At 37.3% G+C, this 18,294-nt stretch overlaps 1 protein-coding gene across 1 annotated transcript in view; it reads right to left on the bottom strand.

The window, feature by feature from the left end:
• The window catches only part of FAM174A (family with sequence similarity 174 member A), a 44,185-nt gene extending 27,529 nt beyond the window's left edge, over window positions 1-16,656 (bottom strand). The window contains exon 1 of the mRNA XM_003899956.4: window positions 16,003-16,656. Coding sequence (XP_003900005.1) covers window positions 16,003-16,436 — 434 coding nt within the window. The 5' untranslated portion in view covers window positions 16,437-16,656. The remainder of the gene's footprint in view (window positions 1-16,002) is intronic.
• Between the last annotated feature and the right edge of the window lie 1,638 nt (window positions 16,657-18,294).

The following is an 18,294-nucleotide window of genomic DNA, read 5'->3' as shown; positions in this document are numbered from 1 at the left end:
TATGTTGAAGTCCTAATCCCCGGTACTGCAAAATGTGACCTTATTTAGAAACAGGGTCTTTATAGAGGTAATCAAGTTAAAATAAGATCATTAAGGTAGGCCCTCATCCAATGTGACTGATGTCCTTATAAACAGGGAAATTTTGGAGACAGACACGCACACAGGCAGAACGCCATGTGAACATGAAAATGTCATCAAAAAGATCAAGAGAGGCCTAGAACAGATCCTTCCCTCACAGATCTCAGAAAGAACCAGCCCTGTCAGTACCTTGATTTTGGATTTCTAGCCTCCAGAACTGTGAGACAATACATTTCTGTTAAGACAGCCCACTTGTACTTTTTTGCAATAGCTCTAACAAATTAATATAGAATACAAGAGAATTGTTAGGGAAGGGCCTGTGAAGGATGGAGAGAGAGAGAAAAGCAAAAATAAAGAGATCTTACAATGGGTAATAGAGTTCTGACACCTGTGAAAGAGTAGAAAGGAAGGACGACCAGCTAGAAAGAGTTGTAGCTTGAAGTACAGTTCTGGAAGAGTCTTCACCAGGCCAGTGGCATGTCTGTAAGCAAAGGTTGCCCATTAGTGGAGGTCCCTGTTAGTCAGGATGGCCAGGTTCTGCTCCACTCAGTCATCGGCTAGGGACAAGTTTAGGGGTTATTGTCCTGGCATGAATGCTGTGATGGACCCAAATCTGTGACAGCAGGAGGATGTCAACCAACTTTGCTTCCTGTAGCATGTTCTCTTGAATGGAGGTCTGATTAGTGTATCTCCATGGCTGCCACAATCACAAGGTATTATTGATTGTATTTCCTAAAAATAATTTAAATTCATTTATATTGCTTCACCATACCACTGCTGTCCTCTCATCTCTTCCTCTGCCGATTAAAATAGCTTCCTAATTCACTATCTCTACCTACTCTGGTCACCCATTAACCTTCCCTTCATTCTCTAAAACCTTCAATGGTTTCCTATTACTCAACATTAAGTAATGAGTCTATAATATATGGCCTACAAAGATGAGCACAAGATGGACCATGTTTTCATCTTTAGCCTCATCTTGTTCTTTGCTCCACATTCCACTCCAGGTTCTGAACTCCAGCCACATAGCCTTCTCTCAGTCCCTCATGATGGCCGTGCTTTCTCTGCCATTGGCCTCACACTCTTCTCCCACCCACCACAATACTGTTGTGTGAATGCCTGCTCATCTTTCAGCTGTCAGCTTAAATATAACTTCCTCAGGAAACCCTTTTCTGCTCTACCTAACTAGGTCACAGATGTCTACTATTGGCTTCCACTGAAACTATATACATGTCCTTTAAAGTGCTTATGAACAGTTCACTTGTATACCTATTTAAGTAACTGTTCGTCATCCCTACCAGACATTTGATTTTGTGAGAGCAGGAGCTGTATCTATTCTTATTCACCACAGTAGCCACAGCACACAACTTCTGTCATAAAGTTGATGCCTGATAAATATTGCTAAATAAATTAATTGACTAAAATATATAGATGCACAATATTTCTTCCATTTTCTCTGTATAAGAAAGATATCTAAAATTTTATATATAAATTATCACCCTTGGAATAAAACAAGCCTGAAAAAACATCATTTCCAGATACATACCACAACAAAATCTAAGGGAGCTAGCCAAATTTAAAATCATAATATGAATCTCTGGAGGTAACAGCTTCCTGACTCAGGACAAAAAAAAAAAAAAAGTACTAGGATATTTAAAAACATTAAACATGTACTCACATCAGGAGCTCTAAGATTTCATTTAGGATGTTTTAGGTATGGTCCAGGCAACTGTCATACTCTAACCCAACTAGAATCCCTAATATTTAGCTTGTATCCTATGCTGAGGAGTTTTATTTTTGTCCTTTTGGTATGTAGATTTACCATATTCTAAAAACACAGTTTTCCTTCATATATACTACAAATAACTGAAGTTTATCCTTTCAAAAGCCAAACTGGCTTTTTGTACTACTTTTAATTTCTCAGCATTCTATATGGAACCATATTCAATGCTAAAGATATTCCTGCCATCCTATACAGAAGAAAATGAAAATTTTTAAAAGTCTTTTTTTAACCTCTCAGGATCATTATAATTAGTGACCTTGATATAAACTCTTAGGAGCTATTAAAATGCATGTGACTCCATGTTGAAGTTTTCAGATTGTACTTTTGAATTCTTTTATCATTTTTTCATATTATTTAAAACCCCTCTCCATTAGCCTGATAGTTATCAAGCTCTGTCCCTACCACAATCTTGACCACGTGTATCATTAACTAGAAAGTTCCTCCAACGAGGTATCCTGCTACTGCTGAATTCTAATGAAGTGTTTACTGCTAACACCCAAAAGTCAACAACAACAAAAAAATCAAAAGCATGTTCATGTATGTTCAGGACACTGTAACCTTGTTTTCCTTGATAGATACCTTTTCTCTCCCAACTCCTTGTAATTCAGCACATACAATCAGTTCCTGTGCTTAGGTTTGTCTCCTGTTGAGGGCATGTTGGCAGACACCCCCAGGTAAAGTAAATCCTAAATCAGTGTTATATAGTTTGGCTTTGAAGTATTCCATATGAAAGTATGTAACATATAGTTTCCTTGTCATATCTCCTCTTTGTCTTGGCATGGATTACTTTGTCTTCCCTTTTAGGCCCTAAGGCTCAGGATGTGAGACTTGATAATTCTTCTGACCTCCATTTCTAAAAATTTAGCATGAATTTATTTCCCAATCAACCTTAAAGTCCTAGCTACAGTTCAGTACCCCCCCAAGATTCATCCTTTGTAGCCCCTCACTGGCTCTATGACCAACCTTTCATTCCCCTTACACTGACTCTATCTACAGCCCTGTCAGTTCTACCATCTTGCTGATTATAGCTTTAGCAGTCAGGTACCACAGATATATATACATAGATACATACACATATATATACATATATAAATACACAGAGATTTAAGTTATACATAATACAAATATACATATATTTATAATATATAACAATATTTGTATATCTATATATTTAAAGCTTCTATTTCATAAGTGATAAAGTTAAAGTATAAAAATGAAAATAGTGATAATATTAATAGTTTATGAGACAGAGGTATTAAAAACATTATAGTAAAACTCCCCAGATAAATTGTAATTGGAATTCCAGATGAAAAAACATGCAATTAAGAAGAGCTGATGTTTTCTGTGCATGCACATACACCAGGCATTAAGCTAAACAGCTCATAAATATTACCTGATCCTCATAACAATCCTATAGGTTAAGTGCCTTCATTTCATCCACAGAAAGGCAGAAATTAGAGAAAATTAAATGCGGGACAGTGAATGGTAGAGCTAAGATTCATACACAAGTAATTTGACTACTGAATCTGAGTTTTAGAATATTGAGACAAAATGTATTCCTAATGGATCTAAGTAATTTTAATGAAGGTCAAAAAATTAGGTGAAAACAGTCTGCTAAACTTCAAAACAACTATCTCACATTATACCAGACTAGATAATTGTTTTAGTTAAGCTATATTTTCTAATTCATCCTTATGTAGTAAAAATAATAATAATAACTTGGCAGCTACTTGCATTAACAAGTATAATTATGTTGTTTTGATTAGTTGTTGTTCTGATGAGTCTCTCTCTTAATTTTGATCACTGTAATAGAATCTGCTTTGTTTAGAGGCAACTTTCTTCTTCTGGCTTAACAGAACCATGATTTTGTTTACAGAGCAGTTGAGCCCAGCCCGAAGGAGTACATAATGGCCATAATAATTGATTCAAACCAATCATGAAAATATAATTTTCCTTTTGCCAGTCATTGTCTAGGCGTAAGCAGATGAAGCAGTTCAGAAAAATGAGATGGAAGGACGTGTCTCTGGTAGTGGGGTTTCCAGGAAAGATTTTTCTCCCTGATTAAAAAACAAAACAAAAGGATAGAGAAGGCCTCCCTTCTTGCTTAAGATACTATTGAGTGAGAACATAATATTTAGAGCAGAGGTAGACATCCTATAGAAAGGCAAGTGTGGAAAAGTACAAAATTCTTAATAATCTCCCAAAGCCACTGAACCAAACCTGGGCCTATTCATATACATGATAAGTAAATGACAATGACAAAATATTTCCTTGTGTTTAACTCACTTTTAATTGGATATTTTATTATTTATAGCTAAAAACCTCCTAACTGATAAGGAGACTTAACATATTAGTTTATCTGAGCCACATTGCTATTGTATATCATCTGGATGTATCTTTCCTTGTGATACTCTTTAAGAATCTTTCAGGCAGGTTCTATCAGCAATCCCTCCACTTTGAATAAACCAATCAAATGTTTTATCAGCAATTTTCAATCTTAAATAACATTGCCACCAAAAAGCTCACTAACTTTTCACAGCTTCATTTTATACTTGTTTTCTCAGCTTAGCACACTTTTCCCATCTCCTTGTAGATCATATCATTCCCATCACATTCTCTCAGAGATTTGGCAGCCCAAATTGAAGAACATGACTGTTTTCAAACTGGGCTCTTCAGTGTCCTAGGTTTCTGTGGAGGTGTGGCCAATCAGTGCATTATTGCTTTTAGTTAGTTTATATATTAGGATCCCACCATTAAAACAATATGGAAATCTACATTATTAAAACAATGCACAAGACACGGTATCATGGAATCTGTCATGTCCACTGTCCCTAAACCTCAGGAAAACTGCTCCACTCATACTTTTTTAATGAATGGGCAGAAATAGTTAATCATATTTTCTACCATGACAAATCACTTATTTCCACTGATAACTAATACAAGCCTGGGATGAGCACCTTTCTAAACTAGGACAGTCAATCCCTATGCTAGATTATGACGGATGATGTGGCCCAACTCATAAAGATAAGATAAACCAATCAGAATATCAACTTTGGGAAGTGAATGTGGAAGAAAATATGCACATATATATGCACACATGAACATGAGTCAGTTGTAATGGGTGATAAAGACTAAAGGAGTCAAAATGACATTATATAGAATAAAGAGTATGACAAGTCATAGTAGATCACAAGAAAGCAAAAACTCAGAGAAGCCAGAAGCCATGGGATAGAAAAACATCTACACAGTAAGCAGTGGACAACGAGAAGAAAATAAAAACAGGTAATTAAAGAGTAGATGCATTTCGTTGATTGTTTATGGCAGCATCACTTTTTGAAGAATTGAGATAGTTTTGCAATGCGTATCAATGTGTATCTGGTATAGTGCATATAATAAGATAAGATAGCAAAGGGAGATAGTGCAGACCAAGCTAATGGCAAAAAGTATTAACTGTGTATTATTTCCAGGCTCAATAGAAATTTGTTTTACTTTTTAAGATGCAAATTCATACCAATGAAAGAGTAAACATATAATCAATCAATTACTTCAAGAACTCACTGAATAATATAGAAGAAATGGCAAAAGTAGAGTTCAAACTCTGAGTTCTGCAGGAGCTTGGGCACTCTTCCAGCAATGTGACCTTTGGTCTATCACTTCATATGGCAGATATTATTAGTGTTCATCAAATCTTGACCTCCATTCCCCTGCCCCCTACACATAGTACCTACTCACTTCCCATAGGAGCCTCATGACTTGGACTGGTTAATAAAACATGAACAGATGTAACTGCGCCATTTCTAGGTTAAGGCGTTTGAAAGCTCCTGTGCATTCTCTGGCGTCTCTCACCAAGCTGTGACAACTGTGAAAGACATATGTTGGCATGGCAAGACCAAACATTAAAGCCAGCTAAATTGCTGTTACCACATGGAGGACAACTGTCTTGGAGGATAGCCCAAATCTGCAGCTGAATTTTCTTAAAGAATAAATAGAATTTTATTGTATTATGGCATTTAGATTGAAGTTGTTTGTTCAACTGTAGCTTGTACTATACTGATTAAAATACGTAGCTTCTCATGTCAATTTCCTAATTTGAAAAATTATCTATTCACCTCAGAGTTGAGGCTGAAATAAGATAACATTTATCAAATAATTTTATAAGGATTTTTGTATACATCTATATAAATTTAAGGTATCTACAGTATACATAATGACAGGAAAAATAATAGTTCCTTTAAACAAGATCTATAAGTGATAACACAAGGTTAAAATTATGTCATATGTTTTATTAACATGTAACATATATTAATAATGTGAAGTTTGTTCTATAGATTTCAGTAATAAAAAAGTTAAAACTAAAACTATTATATTAACTAGAGGAATAAAGGCATGCATGGAAAATTACACATATGCTCATATGTATGTAAATAGCACAGAAACGCAGAGACAGTTTTATCTTTTGGATGTTTTGCTTTACTATTGAGATGACTGGTGAATACATAAAATTACAGTATAAAATCAAATCATAGTATATATTACCACTTTTACATTACAAAAGCATAATACAGTTTGGCTATACAGAAAGAATTGACATTACATGCCAATCAAAATCTTACAACAGTCAACATCTTCATGTTTTTCTACGAATTTTCAACTCTATACCAACTTCTTCTTCCAGAAAATAAAAGGATTATTAAAGAATATAGCAATAAAAATCTCTCCAAAAATGCCAAGGAAAACCTAATTTCTTAAGAAAGTGACTTCAATTACCATAAGATTCTCAATTTATGATTTAAGTATTTCTATAGATATGTTTTATATCATACTGAACAATGCAAATTACCAACATATCTTTCAACCCAATTTCAAAATTTATCATATTTCTCATATTTTAGAAAAGATCAAACCTAAGTAATTTTTTAAATGTAGTCTTCACCAAAGATAAAATTAAAATCAAATGCAGTAATATAGAAGAGAAATACCAAAAAGGGCATTGGAGATCATGACAAAAGAACTCAAGAACTTTGAAGAGTAGGAGTAGAGGTGACACTCAAGATATTTAGCTATTTAACAACTGGCAGGGCATAAGGACCATCTAGTTAGAACAGATGTTTGCTGTAGCAATGGGTCCAGGAACACTGGTAGAGTGTATTGGTAGATACCACCTGAGCATTGCTACCAGTTGATAGTAATGTTCAAATGCTATTGATTTTGTTTTCAGAAAAACTTTACAATAACTCACCAGAAGCATCTCAATCTAGTTTCTCCATTGTGTCCCACATTCAACCTCTATCAATTACAGAGGAACGCTTTTCTGGTTGTACTCTAATACCCCTAGGACTGCAGTCATGTTAGATATACATTGGTGAATAATCTACACATTATCTTGGGTAAATACATGCAAATAATATACACCTGTTAAAAAAATTGACTTCTCTACACAACCACATATCATGAGGTTCCAGTATGGAATTGAAATGAATTAAAATGACTACATTATTGTAGGACTGATGTTAACACCTCTCTCACACAGCTACCTCACATTTCTAATCTTCATTTACATGTTTTGATTTCACATATAGTATTTCTTTTCTATTCTTTTCCTTTCTCTTTCTTTCTCTCTCCTATTTTCCTCCTCCTCCTTCCCCTCCTCTGCCTTCCCCTCCCCTCCTCTTCTCTCTCTCTCAATCTCTCTCTCTGTCTCTCGGATCTCATCTATTTCTGGGATGCAGGGGTATGAATGCAGGGGTATGAGCTTGACTTCCTGGACTCCAGTGATTCACTTCAGTTTCTTGAGTAGCTGGGGCCACAGGTTACCACAACTAGCTATTTTTTTCCTTTTTTTCTTGTTAGTAGAGAAGAAGTCTTGCTATATTGCCCAGGCTGGTCTCAACCCCTGGATTCAAGCAGTTCTCCTGGCTTAGAATCCCAAAATGCTGGGATTACAGGTATAAGCCATCATATCAAGCCTGATATATTATTTCTTATTTCCTTTTGATATTAATTCAGAAAACACGTGAAAATTTACTATTTTCTAAATAAGGCATAAAGAGCAAACAGTGTAGAAAAGAAGACAGCAGCAGAACCAACTATTATAGTCCACTGGGAATAATGTCATAATACAGGTATTCTCAGAATGGTCTGGAATCACAGAGATTTCCGAGTAGAGTACATGTTCCATTTCATCTTCAGAGACAACCAGGAGTTAAACAAGAGAAGAAAGAAAGAATGCAAAGAATTCCACTCCTTGAAAAATGTACTTCCATAAACATATAGTTCGTTAGAGATTGGAAGACAAGATAAAATAAAAAATGATGGTCGGTAGTCCCAGCTACTCGGGGAGGCTGAGGCAGGAGAATAGTTTGAACCCATGAGGTGGAGGTTGCAGTGAGCTAAGATTACATCACTCTACTCCAGCCTGGGTGACAGAGGGAGACTCCATATCAGAAAGAAAAAAAAAAAAAAGAACCTGATTAAGGAGCTAATTAAATACTCAACTAAAGAGTATGAACATTTATCCCATGAAATGCCATAGAATTGTGCTGTCCAATAGAACTTTCTGCAATGATGGACATATTCTGCATTGTTCCTCCAATACAGTTGCCACTAACAACATGCGTTTATTTAGCCCTTAAAATGTGGCTAGTCGGCTGGCAAAGTGGCTCACACCTGTAATCCCAGCACTTTGGGAGGCCAAGGCTGGCAGATCACTTGAGCTCAAGAGTTCAAGACCAGCTTGGGCAACATGGCAAAATCAAATCTCTATAAAAAAATACAATAATTAGCTGAGTGTGTTGGCATGTGCCTGTAGTCCCACCTACTCGGAAGGCTGAGGTGGGAGGATGGCTTGAGCTCGGGAGCAGAGTTTGCAGTGAGCTGAGCCACATCTTGTCTCTAAAGAAAGAAAGAAAGAAAGAAAATAAATGCAGCTAGTGTATCTAATGGACTGGAATTTTACATTTTATTTTTCATTAACTTTTGTTTGTTTGTTTGAGACAAGGTTTTGCTCTGTCACAAAGGGTGGAGTGCAGTAGTGTGACCATGACACACTGCAGTCTTGATACCCTATGCTTGAATGATCCTCCCACTTCAGCCTCCCAAACATCTGGAACTTACAAGCCTGTACTACCATACCCAGTATGTGTATATACATATATATTACACACACACATATATATACACATATACATGTATCTCCATACATATATGTGTGTGAATGTATTTTATATATACATACACACACACACAGACACACACACACACACACACAGTATAGGCAGGGTCTCACTATGTTGCCCAAGCTGATCTCAAACTCCTGGACTCAAGAGATCCGCCCACCTTGGCCTCCCAAAGTGCTGGGATTACAAACATAAGCCACTGTGCCCAGGTAACATAAGTTTTTAAATAGCCACCTGTACCTAGTGGCTACCATATTGGACAGTGTGGCCATAAAGGACTATAAGCACACACATAGTATGACAGATTTACATCTCAGAGGGAACACCATCTGTTCAGTGTGGAAGGTAAATTGTAAGAGAGACAGGTGAAGTGGAGAAAAGTTAGAAACAACAGCACAATAATCTAGTGATGTGAACCTAAACTAATGTAAGGTCAATTGAGCTCACAAAGCAGTAATGTAGTCAAGAAATATTTAGCAATTGAAACTGGATGACTGTATGTGAATCGTAAGCAAAAGAGAGACATGGGATGACTCAGGTTTCTAGTTTGAGAAACTGTAGATGATGGTGTTATTCACCTTACAGAGTGCAGCAAGATTTGTCCAGGGATAAAAATGATTGTTTCAAGCTTAAATTTGAAAACAAGTCTGAATTATCTATCCAGTAAGAAGTTGGCTGGCTATACATGTCTGTAACTCAGAAAGTAATTAACAGCTTAGAGGTGGCCATTAAGGAAATGAACTTTGGATCGATCACCCAGGGAACATGGACAGTGAAAGCAGAAAGAGTTAAACGGCCCAGAAAACACTGTCAGTTGGGAGGTGAAAGTCATTCTCTTCCACAAAAATTCAATGCATCTCATTATATTCTAGGAATCAGACTGGGCCTTTAGGGACCAAAGAGGAATAAGATAGAGGCCCTGCTCTCCAGACATTAGCTTGTAGAAGAGTGCTAATTAGGAAGAAGAGTTCATGGAATAAGAAATTCATGAAGAAGCTGGGCATGAAATACTCAAGGAGGTAAGAAGAAAACCAGAAGAGATGTCTCAGAAGTCAAAGTAAGAACCAGTACACTCAGTACTACAGAAAAGAGGGGGAAATATCCATGAAACTGAGATAATGTGCTTAGTAATCATCTTCTGCATGATTAATTCTAGAGTGGTAGAATTAGAAGCCAGACCACAAAAAGTATAAAAGAATGAAAGGAAGGGAAATGGGAACACTTCAGTGGAAAATCTCTCTCCCGTCCTATGATAAGAGCTTTATTTAGATTCCCTCCTTCATCTCTTCTGAGGTATCTTCCTTTCCCATATCTTCAATATTTCCTTCTGTACTGGCTCTTTCCCCACTAATGGCATTTAAACAAGACTGGATAGTCCATTCTTAAATGGACCCCTTTCTACAGCTCTCATCCAATACTTCTCCCTGCCTGCACAGTTAAGAGTGAAATGAAATATATCCAAGGAGAAAAGGTCAACTGAAAATAGATTCAGTTACGGGGCAAGTTTGTAAAAGATTTATGCTGATTAGAGATAAATATTTCAGTCTTCTATACAAATATAATAGTTTTTGTTATGCTATTAAGTGACTTTTCAGATGACCTTGTCTAATAGGAATGATATTCAAGAGCAGCCTTCTCCAAATAGCTTGATCTCTTGCTGCCATATTCCCAAAAGTTTAGTTTATTACCACAAAAAGCAGCGGTACTCCTTCACTAGATAAGCTCCTTGAACACAAATATGATGTCTTTATTATCTTTGAAGTCCTAATATTCAGAACAGTTTGAGAGATGTATCAGTCATTCAAATTTATCAGAAACAGATTTGTGTGGGTTTAAAGGTGGCCCATATGATAACTTGTCAAACTACTTCTTCACATAGTTCACATTCAGCATTGTCCTACAAATCTCCTGAGCCAGGGTGTCATATAAGCAAATGGCTGTTGACGTGGTGAGACAAAGATCCCCTCAGCTCTTGAGATCACTAGGCAGGGTCTATGGTGGATAGTATCAGGGCAAGTAGTCTCATACATTTACCCGGTATAGATATCAATGCCTGTGTGTGGCATTACATGAGCAAGCATTACTCTGGCCTCAATACCCCTAACAAATTAGTATATCTTCACTTTTACCTCCCAGAACTGCACATATAACAAGTATCACTTAAAAACAGAGCATTCTATCACTTTACACTGACTGCTGACATATCAGTTATGTCATCATCTTGGTATTTTGGCACCTTACTACATAGCAAACTAACTTAACACTTCAAAATATTTTAGGTGTATGAGCAAACATTCTGTGAAGGGAGTTTCATCTTTGCAAAAAAAAAAAAAAATTCATTACTTGAGAACTTGTGATTGTTAAATACATTTCCAAGTTTCTGGGTTTCTTTATATATAAAACATTTGACATACACTGCCTAGCTAAAGAAATAACGGCAAACCAGTACAATTTACACGTTAGGAAAACTCCACTTTCCAAGGAGATATAAACAATTATAATGGAAGTTTCATGAAGGCAGGGACTTTCGTTGTGCACTACTAATCCTCATCACAGAACTTAGTAATGGCATGGAATAGGTGGTAAATAATATTTACTGAATTAGTGACAGTCACTAAATACATAAATGGTTAAATAGTCAAAAGTACTCCTGGTTTTGCTTAAATTAAGTGATTTCTATGGATGTTTTATAATTTTGTAAATAGGGCTGGAACCACAGGACTTCTAGGAGAAAAAGAAAACTTAACTCATATTCTTAAGTAACCAGATAAAAGAGAAATGTTGATATAAATATAAACTCACATACATAAATCATTAGTGACTTGCTCCACTAAGGTGGAAATACATGTGACCATATTAACAGAGGTTTCTTTAAAATATTACCATTCCCTGACTATGTCTAGCAAATCAGGAAAATCTTTGGATGAGGGAAGGAATGTAGGGAGTTGAGGTAGGAAACGACATTATTTCACCTTGGCACAAACATGATGATCAATAAATGTTAACTCACTTTTCAAAAAGGTAAAATTTGGAGATTTAACATCCAACAAAATCATATATTTTAAACAGAAAGGCACTGGGCATACACTATTGACTTTATTTTTCTCCATAAATAAGCTAGCCATCTTTATGTGCAATATCGCTTTAAACTGGTTACTTTAAATGATCACAGGAAGCAGCATGATGGTTGAACATGTTAGGTAAGTTCCAGCAGAGCTGGGTTTGGGCAGGTCCTACCGGTGCACCCTTGGGCAAGTTATTTAACCTTGCTCAGCCTAAATTTCCTCACTAAGAATGATATTACCTACTTTGAAGGTTTTTGCAAGAATTTCAAACTGCACATAAAGTACGTAGCATTATATCTGACACATAAATTATCAATTATTAACTATCAGCTATTAGGATGATAAGTAAAAGCTCAAAAATGATCTTTCAGTTACAAAGTATGGTTCTTCGAAAAAACCTAATGTTGTGTCTTAGCGTATAGGGCTAGGTAAGCATTAAAATTAAATTAATATTCTGTATTTCCTATATACTATGTGTTAATAGGATTTGCATTTTAATGCCCTTTCATAGCATCCTTTATGTACTTATCTATGTGATTATTTGGTTAATGCCCCTCTGTTCCTCTAGTATGTAAGTGTTATAGATGCAGAAATGTTTGTTTTGCTCAAAACTGTGTCCCCAGTGCACAGTACTGGTCAGTTGAATAAATACTGACTGCTTACAGAAAAGCTAACATAATAAATTTCATGCTCATCTCCACCATATGCGCATGAGCACCATATTTTCTTGAAATTGGAAGAGACTTGCTAAAGAGCATAGAGTTTTTTTTTTTTTTTTTAAAGTAGAGGATTAAACTCTAAGCATTGATTGCCTTCCAATATACCAAATTGAATAAAAAATGAAAAACCAGCAATGACATGGCATGAAAAAGGAAATAATTCACTGCATGAAAAAGGAAAAATTCCCTGCTTTTAAGGTAAGAATCATTATTCAGTTATGACAAAAATTGCTTTATATAATTACCATACGTTCTCAAACTAACAACCATCTAGAGTGATTTCCCCATATCCCCGCTCCCTGGCCTTATATATTTTACTGTGAATGTCCTACTGAGAGGAAGAAAATAAAAGTATTAATTGAAATCTTCACATTTCTTTATTCTGTCAGTAAATAGCAATTATCCTTAAATTTCCAAATCCTTACCACCTACCTGTTCAGCAATATAATACATGAAGAGTGCTCATCCATTAGGCAACTGCTTATTCAGTGCCCATCATATACTGCACATGATGTTCAGCACTGAGGATACAGGGGAGAATAAGACAGACAAGTCTCTTCTCATAGAGATTAAGTGTTCATTTTAGGAAATCTACTTTGTCCCTACTGTGTTCCTTGCATATAAATATACATATGTTTTGTATTTCTACAGTGAGAATATGACTGTTCTTTGGAATGTTTCCAGACTCAAAAAGGAAGTTATTATTACCTACGTATTCACTAAATGAATTAGATTAACAAAACTATTTGAAAGTCTCATGTGGTTCGATGTAATAAAATTTTACAAGTAAAATATTTTTCTGCATCACCTCAAATCAGTTAAGAAAATAATGATTTTGGCCCATTCTTCTTGCTTGGCACAAATAACTAATTTCAGTGCACTGTCATACATAGTTTGAAAATGGTAGCCAAAATGAGCATTCACCAAGATAATGAAGAAAACTACAATCTGGAAGCAAAAAGTGTGAGTTCTGAACACTGCCCAGACACTGTTAGCATCATTCAAGCTTTGGATGCCAGGCAGCCAACTAAATGTAGGACTTGGACTGCATGAATGTGTTAGATGCTGGTTAAAGAATGCAGTTTTTATTAGCCATAGTTCAGAATTTGGCTGTTAACACACATCATGTTACCAAATCATGCAATAGGATCAGATTGGAAAGATTGTATCTGTCCAAGTTTTACAACAATAATGACAGAAAATCAAGGTAATAAATATGTGTATTTAAAATTATTAAAAAGGTGGAAGCAAAAGAAAAAAAAAAGCAAGGAATATTCCCCCCAAATTATCATTATTCTATAATTTACATGTATAAGAGATATAACACTCAAGGGGCCATGCATTTTTATAGAAAATATATATAGACAGCAGTAAATAACAGTTATATAGTGAGGAAAATAATTTGTTTCAATATTCTTTTAATCTTTCTTTACATTAAGAAGAAAGTTTCAATTTGGTGGCAATATGCTTTTAACACTTAAGAGTGTGAGTGCAGATTTGCTGGCCTTTGTGAACCAACAATATCTAGCTCAAATAATATTGCTTACACCTGTGGTTCTCAAATATTGCTTACACCCGTGGTTTTGGATTTCTTTACATTCTTAAAATTGTTCAGGAACTCAAAAGAACTTATATTTATGTGAATTACACATGTCAACTTTTAACATATTAATTAAACTTGAGAAAACCTATACGTATCAACTGATTTAAAATAATAGTAAACACATTACAGGTTAACATAACCTTTATGAAAAACAACTATTTTTCAAAAAAGAAAAAAAAAAGTAAAAAGAATGACATTTAGATTTTTATTTCCAATTCCCTTTAATATCTGGCTTAAAGTGATAGGAGTAGATAAAAAATAGAAACAAAAAATGGGAAACAGATTTTTATATTTACTTCTGCATTAAATCCTTTGCAATGTGTTGTTTGGTTGAAGCATATAAAGTAATTCCATCTTCACACAGATATAAATTTGGAATGGAAAGAAACATTGTAATAGCCTTTTTATATTTGAGTGGTTATTCCTTTATGATACTACTACACCAAAACTTGACAAGCAGTGTCTTAAAGATTAGTTGCAATGTGGAATCTGAAACAATATCAGTGAACTATTTGTATCCTATAAGCCCGTAACAGAATGTATTATTTTGAAAATAGTTTTAATACTGTAGGTCCCCTGAAGAGGTCTAGTGAAACTCCCAACTGTGTGGTTCCCTGGCCCACATGTCAAGAACTACTGGCTTACACTATTTTTTAACCAGTCAAGTGATGGTGATGTTGGTTTTCCACTCATGATAATAACGACTTGTTTAAAAGGAAAGTTTCATTTTAAATAATCAGTTTAAAGAAATATGTTAAATTACAATACAGAGGGTAATTATGGGAAAAACGTGAAGTAATTTTGAAAACAATAAACACAATCTGCAAACCTACCCTCTACACTTATGTTATAATGAAGGAAACTGCTAGACAGCTTTCCCTCACCTTGTGTCTTTGCTGGCTTCTAATGGTGAGGTCTTGGCTCTGTATGTCAAATCTTCAGGAAGGTGATTCTCAACTAAGTAGGTATAAGTGAATTACTTAGGTGGCAGATTAAAGGCCAATACTAGGAAACACTGATAGTAAGGAAGAACTTTTCTTCTCCTGAATTTTATAAAAATAAAATATCCATAAGGCACCCCCATATTACTATTAATCCACTCAAATATATATTGATTTCCTATTAAGTGGCAGCACTGTACAAATAATTTGTAAGACTCACAAACCTACTAAATAGATATCATGTCTTTCAATTCTGATAGGCACAATTTTGACCAGTTAGGTATACAAAAATGTAGACTAGAAAAGTAGAAATATTACAAGACAGAGTAGTCAAAATTCTAGGGAATAAAGATTATTTTCACTTCAGAGAAAGGGTGTCCTTTGAGGCTGACGTGGGTCATAGGTCAGATGAAGAGATTTGGAGGTAAGGCACTAATTTATAAACAAAAGGCAGCAATTAGTTATAGGTTTAAACTGCTCCAAAGGTAACAGGCCTTTAAGAAAGTCAATGTCATATTCTTAGGCACGAGTCCCTGATGCTGGGGAAGGGTAAAGAGTCACAGAAGTCAGCCTTGCTGGAGATCACTGGCCTGCGTATCTCAGGCCCACGGGGGTGCCCCACCGAGGCTTTGCCTCACCTGACCGTCCTGACCACGAAGTACACCAGCACCGCGCCGCTCACCACCATCAACACGGTCAGGGCCCGCTGGGTCATGGGCTTGTCGCCAGGGTTGGGGCTCACAGCAAGGCCGCCACCCACTGAGCCTTCCCCGGCCTTCCCTCCGTGATCGTCCGCCTCAAGCCCGGCCACAGGGCTGCTTCCATTGCCTCCCTCGGAGCCCTGCGGCCCCGCAGCTTCAGCCAGACCACGGCCCGGCTGCTGGGCAGCGGTAGGGCCCGGTGGCAGCGGCGGCAATGTCCGTGGTCTAGGGTCAGGAGGCCCAGGACCTTGCGCGGCCTCGGCTGCCTGCAGCAGGACTGCCAGGGGCCCGCTTAGCTCAGGCAGCAGCAGCAGGAGGAGGACGGAAGCCAAGAGGTGGCTGAGACAGCAGCAGCACTGCGAGGCCTTCATCGTTCCCGGACCGCGCTCTCACCACCCGGAAGCCGCCGCGCCCGCCACCCTGGCTCCAAGAGGGACCATGGGCGCGGTGGAGAATGAAGAAGAGGTGACCAAACGCCAGGGAGAGGCCCGGTCGTGGCAGGTGGCAGAGGCTATAGCAGTGGCAGCTGCCTGGAGAACCGGAAGTTCGTACATCTCAGCGGCCACTGCTGCTAAGGACGCCTTCGGTTGCTAACTGGTAGGGGCAGGGTGCACTTGGTGACGTCAGAGCCCCAGCGCCCAGTGCGCAAGCGCACTTGTGTAAAAAGCGAGGAGGTGAGCGTTCTGGAAGCTTTGCTCTTTTCACTGTTAGTGAGGAGCGGTCAAGGATGCTTATTAAGAAAGTAAGTAGACAAAAAGAGATTGTGTAACATGTACAGCAACTCTCTCATGCAGGAACCCAGAGAGATTGGAAACTCATTTTCTGAATTCATTCGTGTCAAACTGCAATAACACATTTAATCTGTAAGCCAGAAGGGCTTAGTTTTCCTCAGCTTGATTACAAGCTTTAAGCAGGCTTTTTTCCCTGCCTTTGGATCCCTGACCTCCCTTTCTAAAGAGCATTTACTTGTGATGAGTTCATGTCCTTTTCAGGGACATTGATGAAGCTGGAAACCATCATTCTGAGCAAACTATTGCAAGGACAGAAAACCAAACACCGCATGTTCTAACGCATTGGTGGGAATTGGACAGTGAGAACACTTGGACACAGGATGGGGAACATCACACTCCAGGGCGTGTCGTGGGGTAGGGGGAGGGATAGCATTAGGAGATACACCTAATGTAAGTGACGAGTTAATGGGTGCAGCACACCAACATGACACAGGTATACATATGTAACCTGCACATTGTGCACATGTACCGTAGAACTTGAAGTGTATATACATATATATGTGTGTGTGTGTGTGTGTGTATATATATATATATGAAGAGCATTTACTTTAGAAAACTTTACCGTTGTAAGTTCTTTCTCTTCCCTTTTCAGATGTAAATATTTTTTAAAGCTTCTGGCCAGTTTTGTAATTGAAAACTATCTCAAGGGTATGGTATGGAAAGCCATGCCTTTGAAAGGTAATCAGCAAGGAAGATAGTGGGCCATCTCTTATTTTGTGTGAGAGCATAGGAGCCTAACTGCTGTAGGCTTTTCGTTTCCAGTTGTAAAACCACCCCCTGTCATGGAAGAGAAAATTTACTTTTCCTTTGGGTAAAGTCAATCAGAAAACTCAGGTGGCCCATGATCTTCCCAAAATAGCTGTTAAAAACTCTGCACTCCTTTGTTTCTTTTAGAGGAGTTGAGCTTAGAAGAGTTCTATCCCCTTTCCTGACAGCAGTAGTCTTCAATAATATCTTCCTTGCCTCTTTGACTTGGGTAATATGGAACTTCAGTTTGTGCAGATAACTAGAAGTGGCCTGTCAAGGTATACGTGGGGTATACGTGGGTCTTTTGAGTAAGTTATTGTTTTCATTGCTAAAAGAGAGACAGATATAGATATATACAGAGAGAGAGCCAGAAACACACACACACACACACACACACACACTCTCATACACACACTTACACCTCTCATTATTCCTTTTCCCCCTTACACTTGCCTGCCCTCTCTGCAGAGAGTTCTGGCCCTAACCTTGAGAAGAACATGACCCAGATAGTCCTCTGATCCTAGTAGACTGTGAGACATCTGGCGTAAACTATAACTAAACCTACAGCCTGGCACCAAATGCAGCCAAGGTTAGCTTAAGTTAGTCAATCCCAGCTTGACCAAAGACGTGAAAAATCAATGCTTATTTGTTGTATGCCACTAATATTTCTATGATTATTGGTTATGCCACA

Source organism: Papio anubis, chromosome 5 (genome assembly GCF_008728515.1).
Source record: "Papio anubis isolate 15944 chromosome 5, Panubis1.0, whole genome shotgun sequence".
In the NCBI taxonomy this organism is placed as follows: Eukaryota; Metazoa; Chordata; class Mammalia; order Primates; family Cercopithecidae; genus Papio; species Papio anubis.
This window is presented reverse-complemented; position numbering and strand designations above follow the sequence as displayed.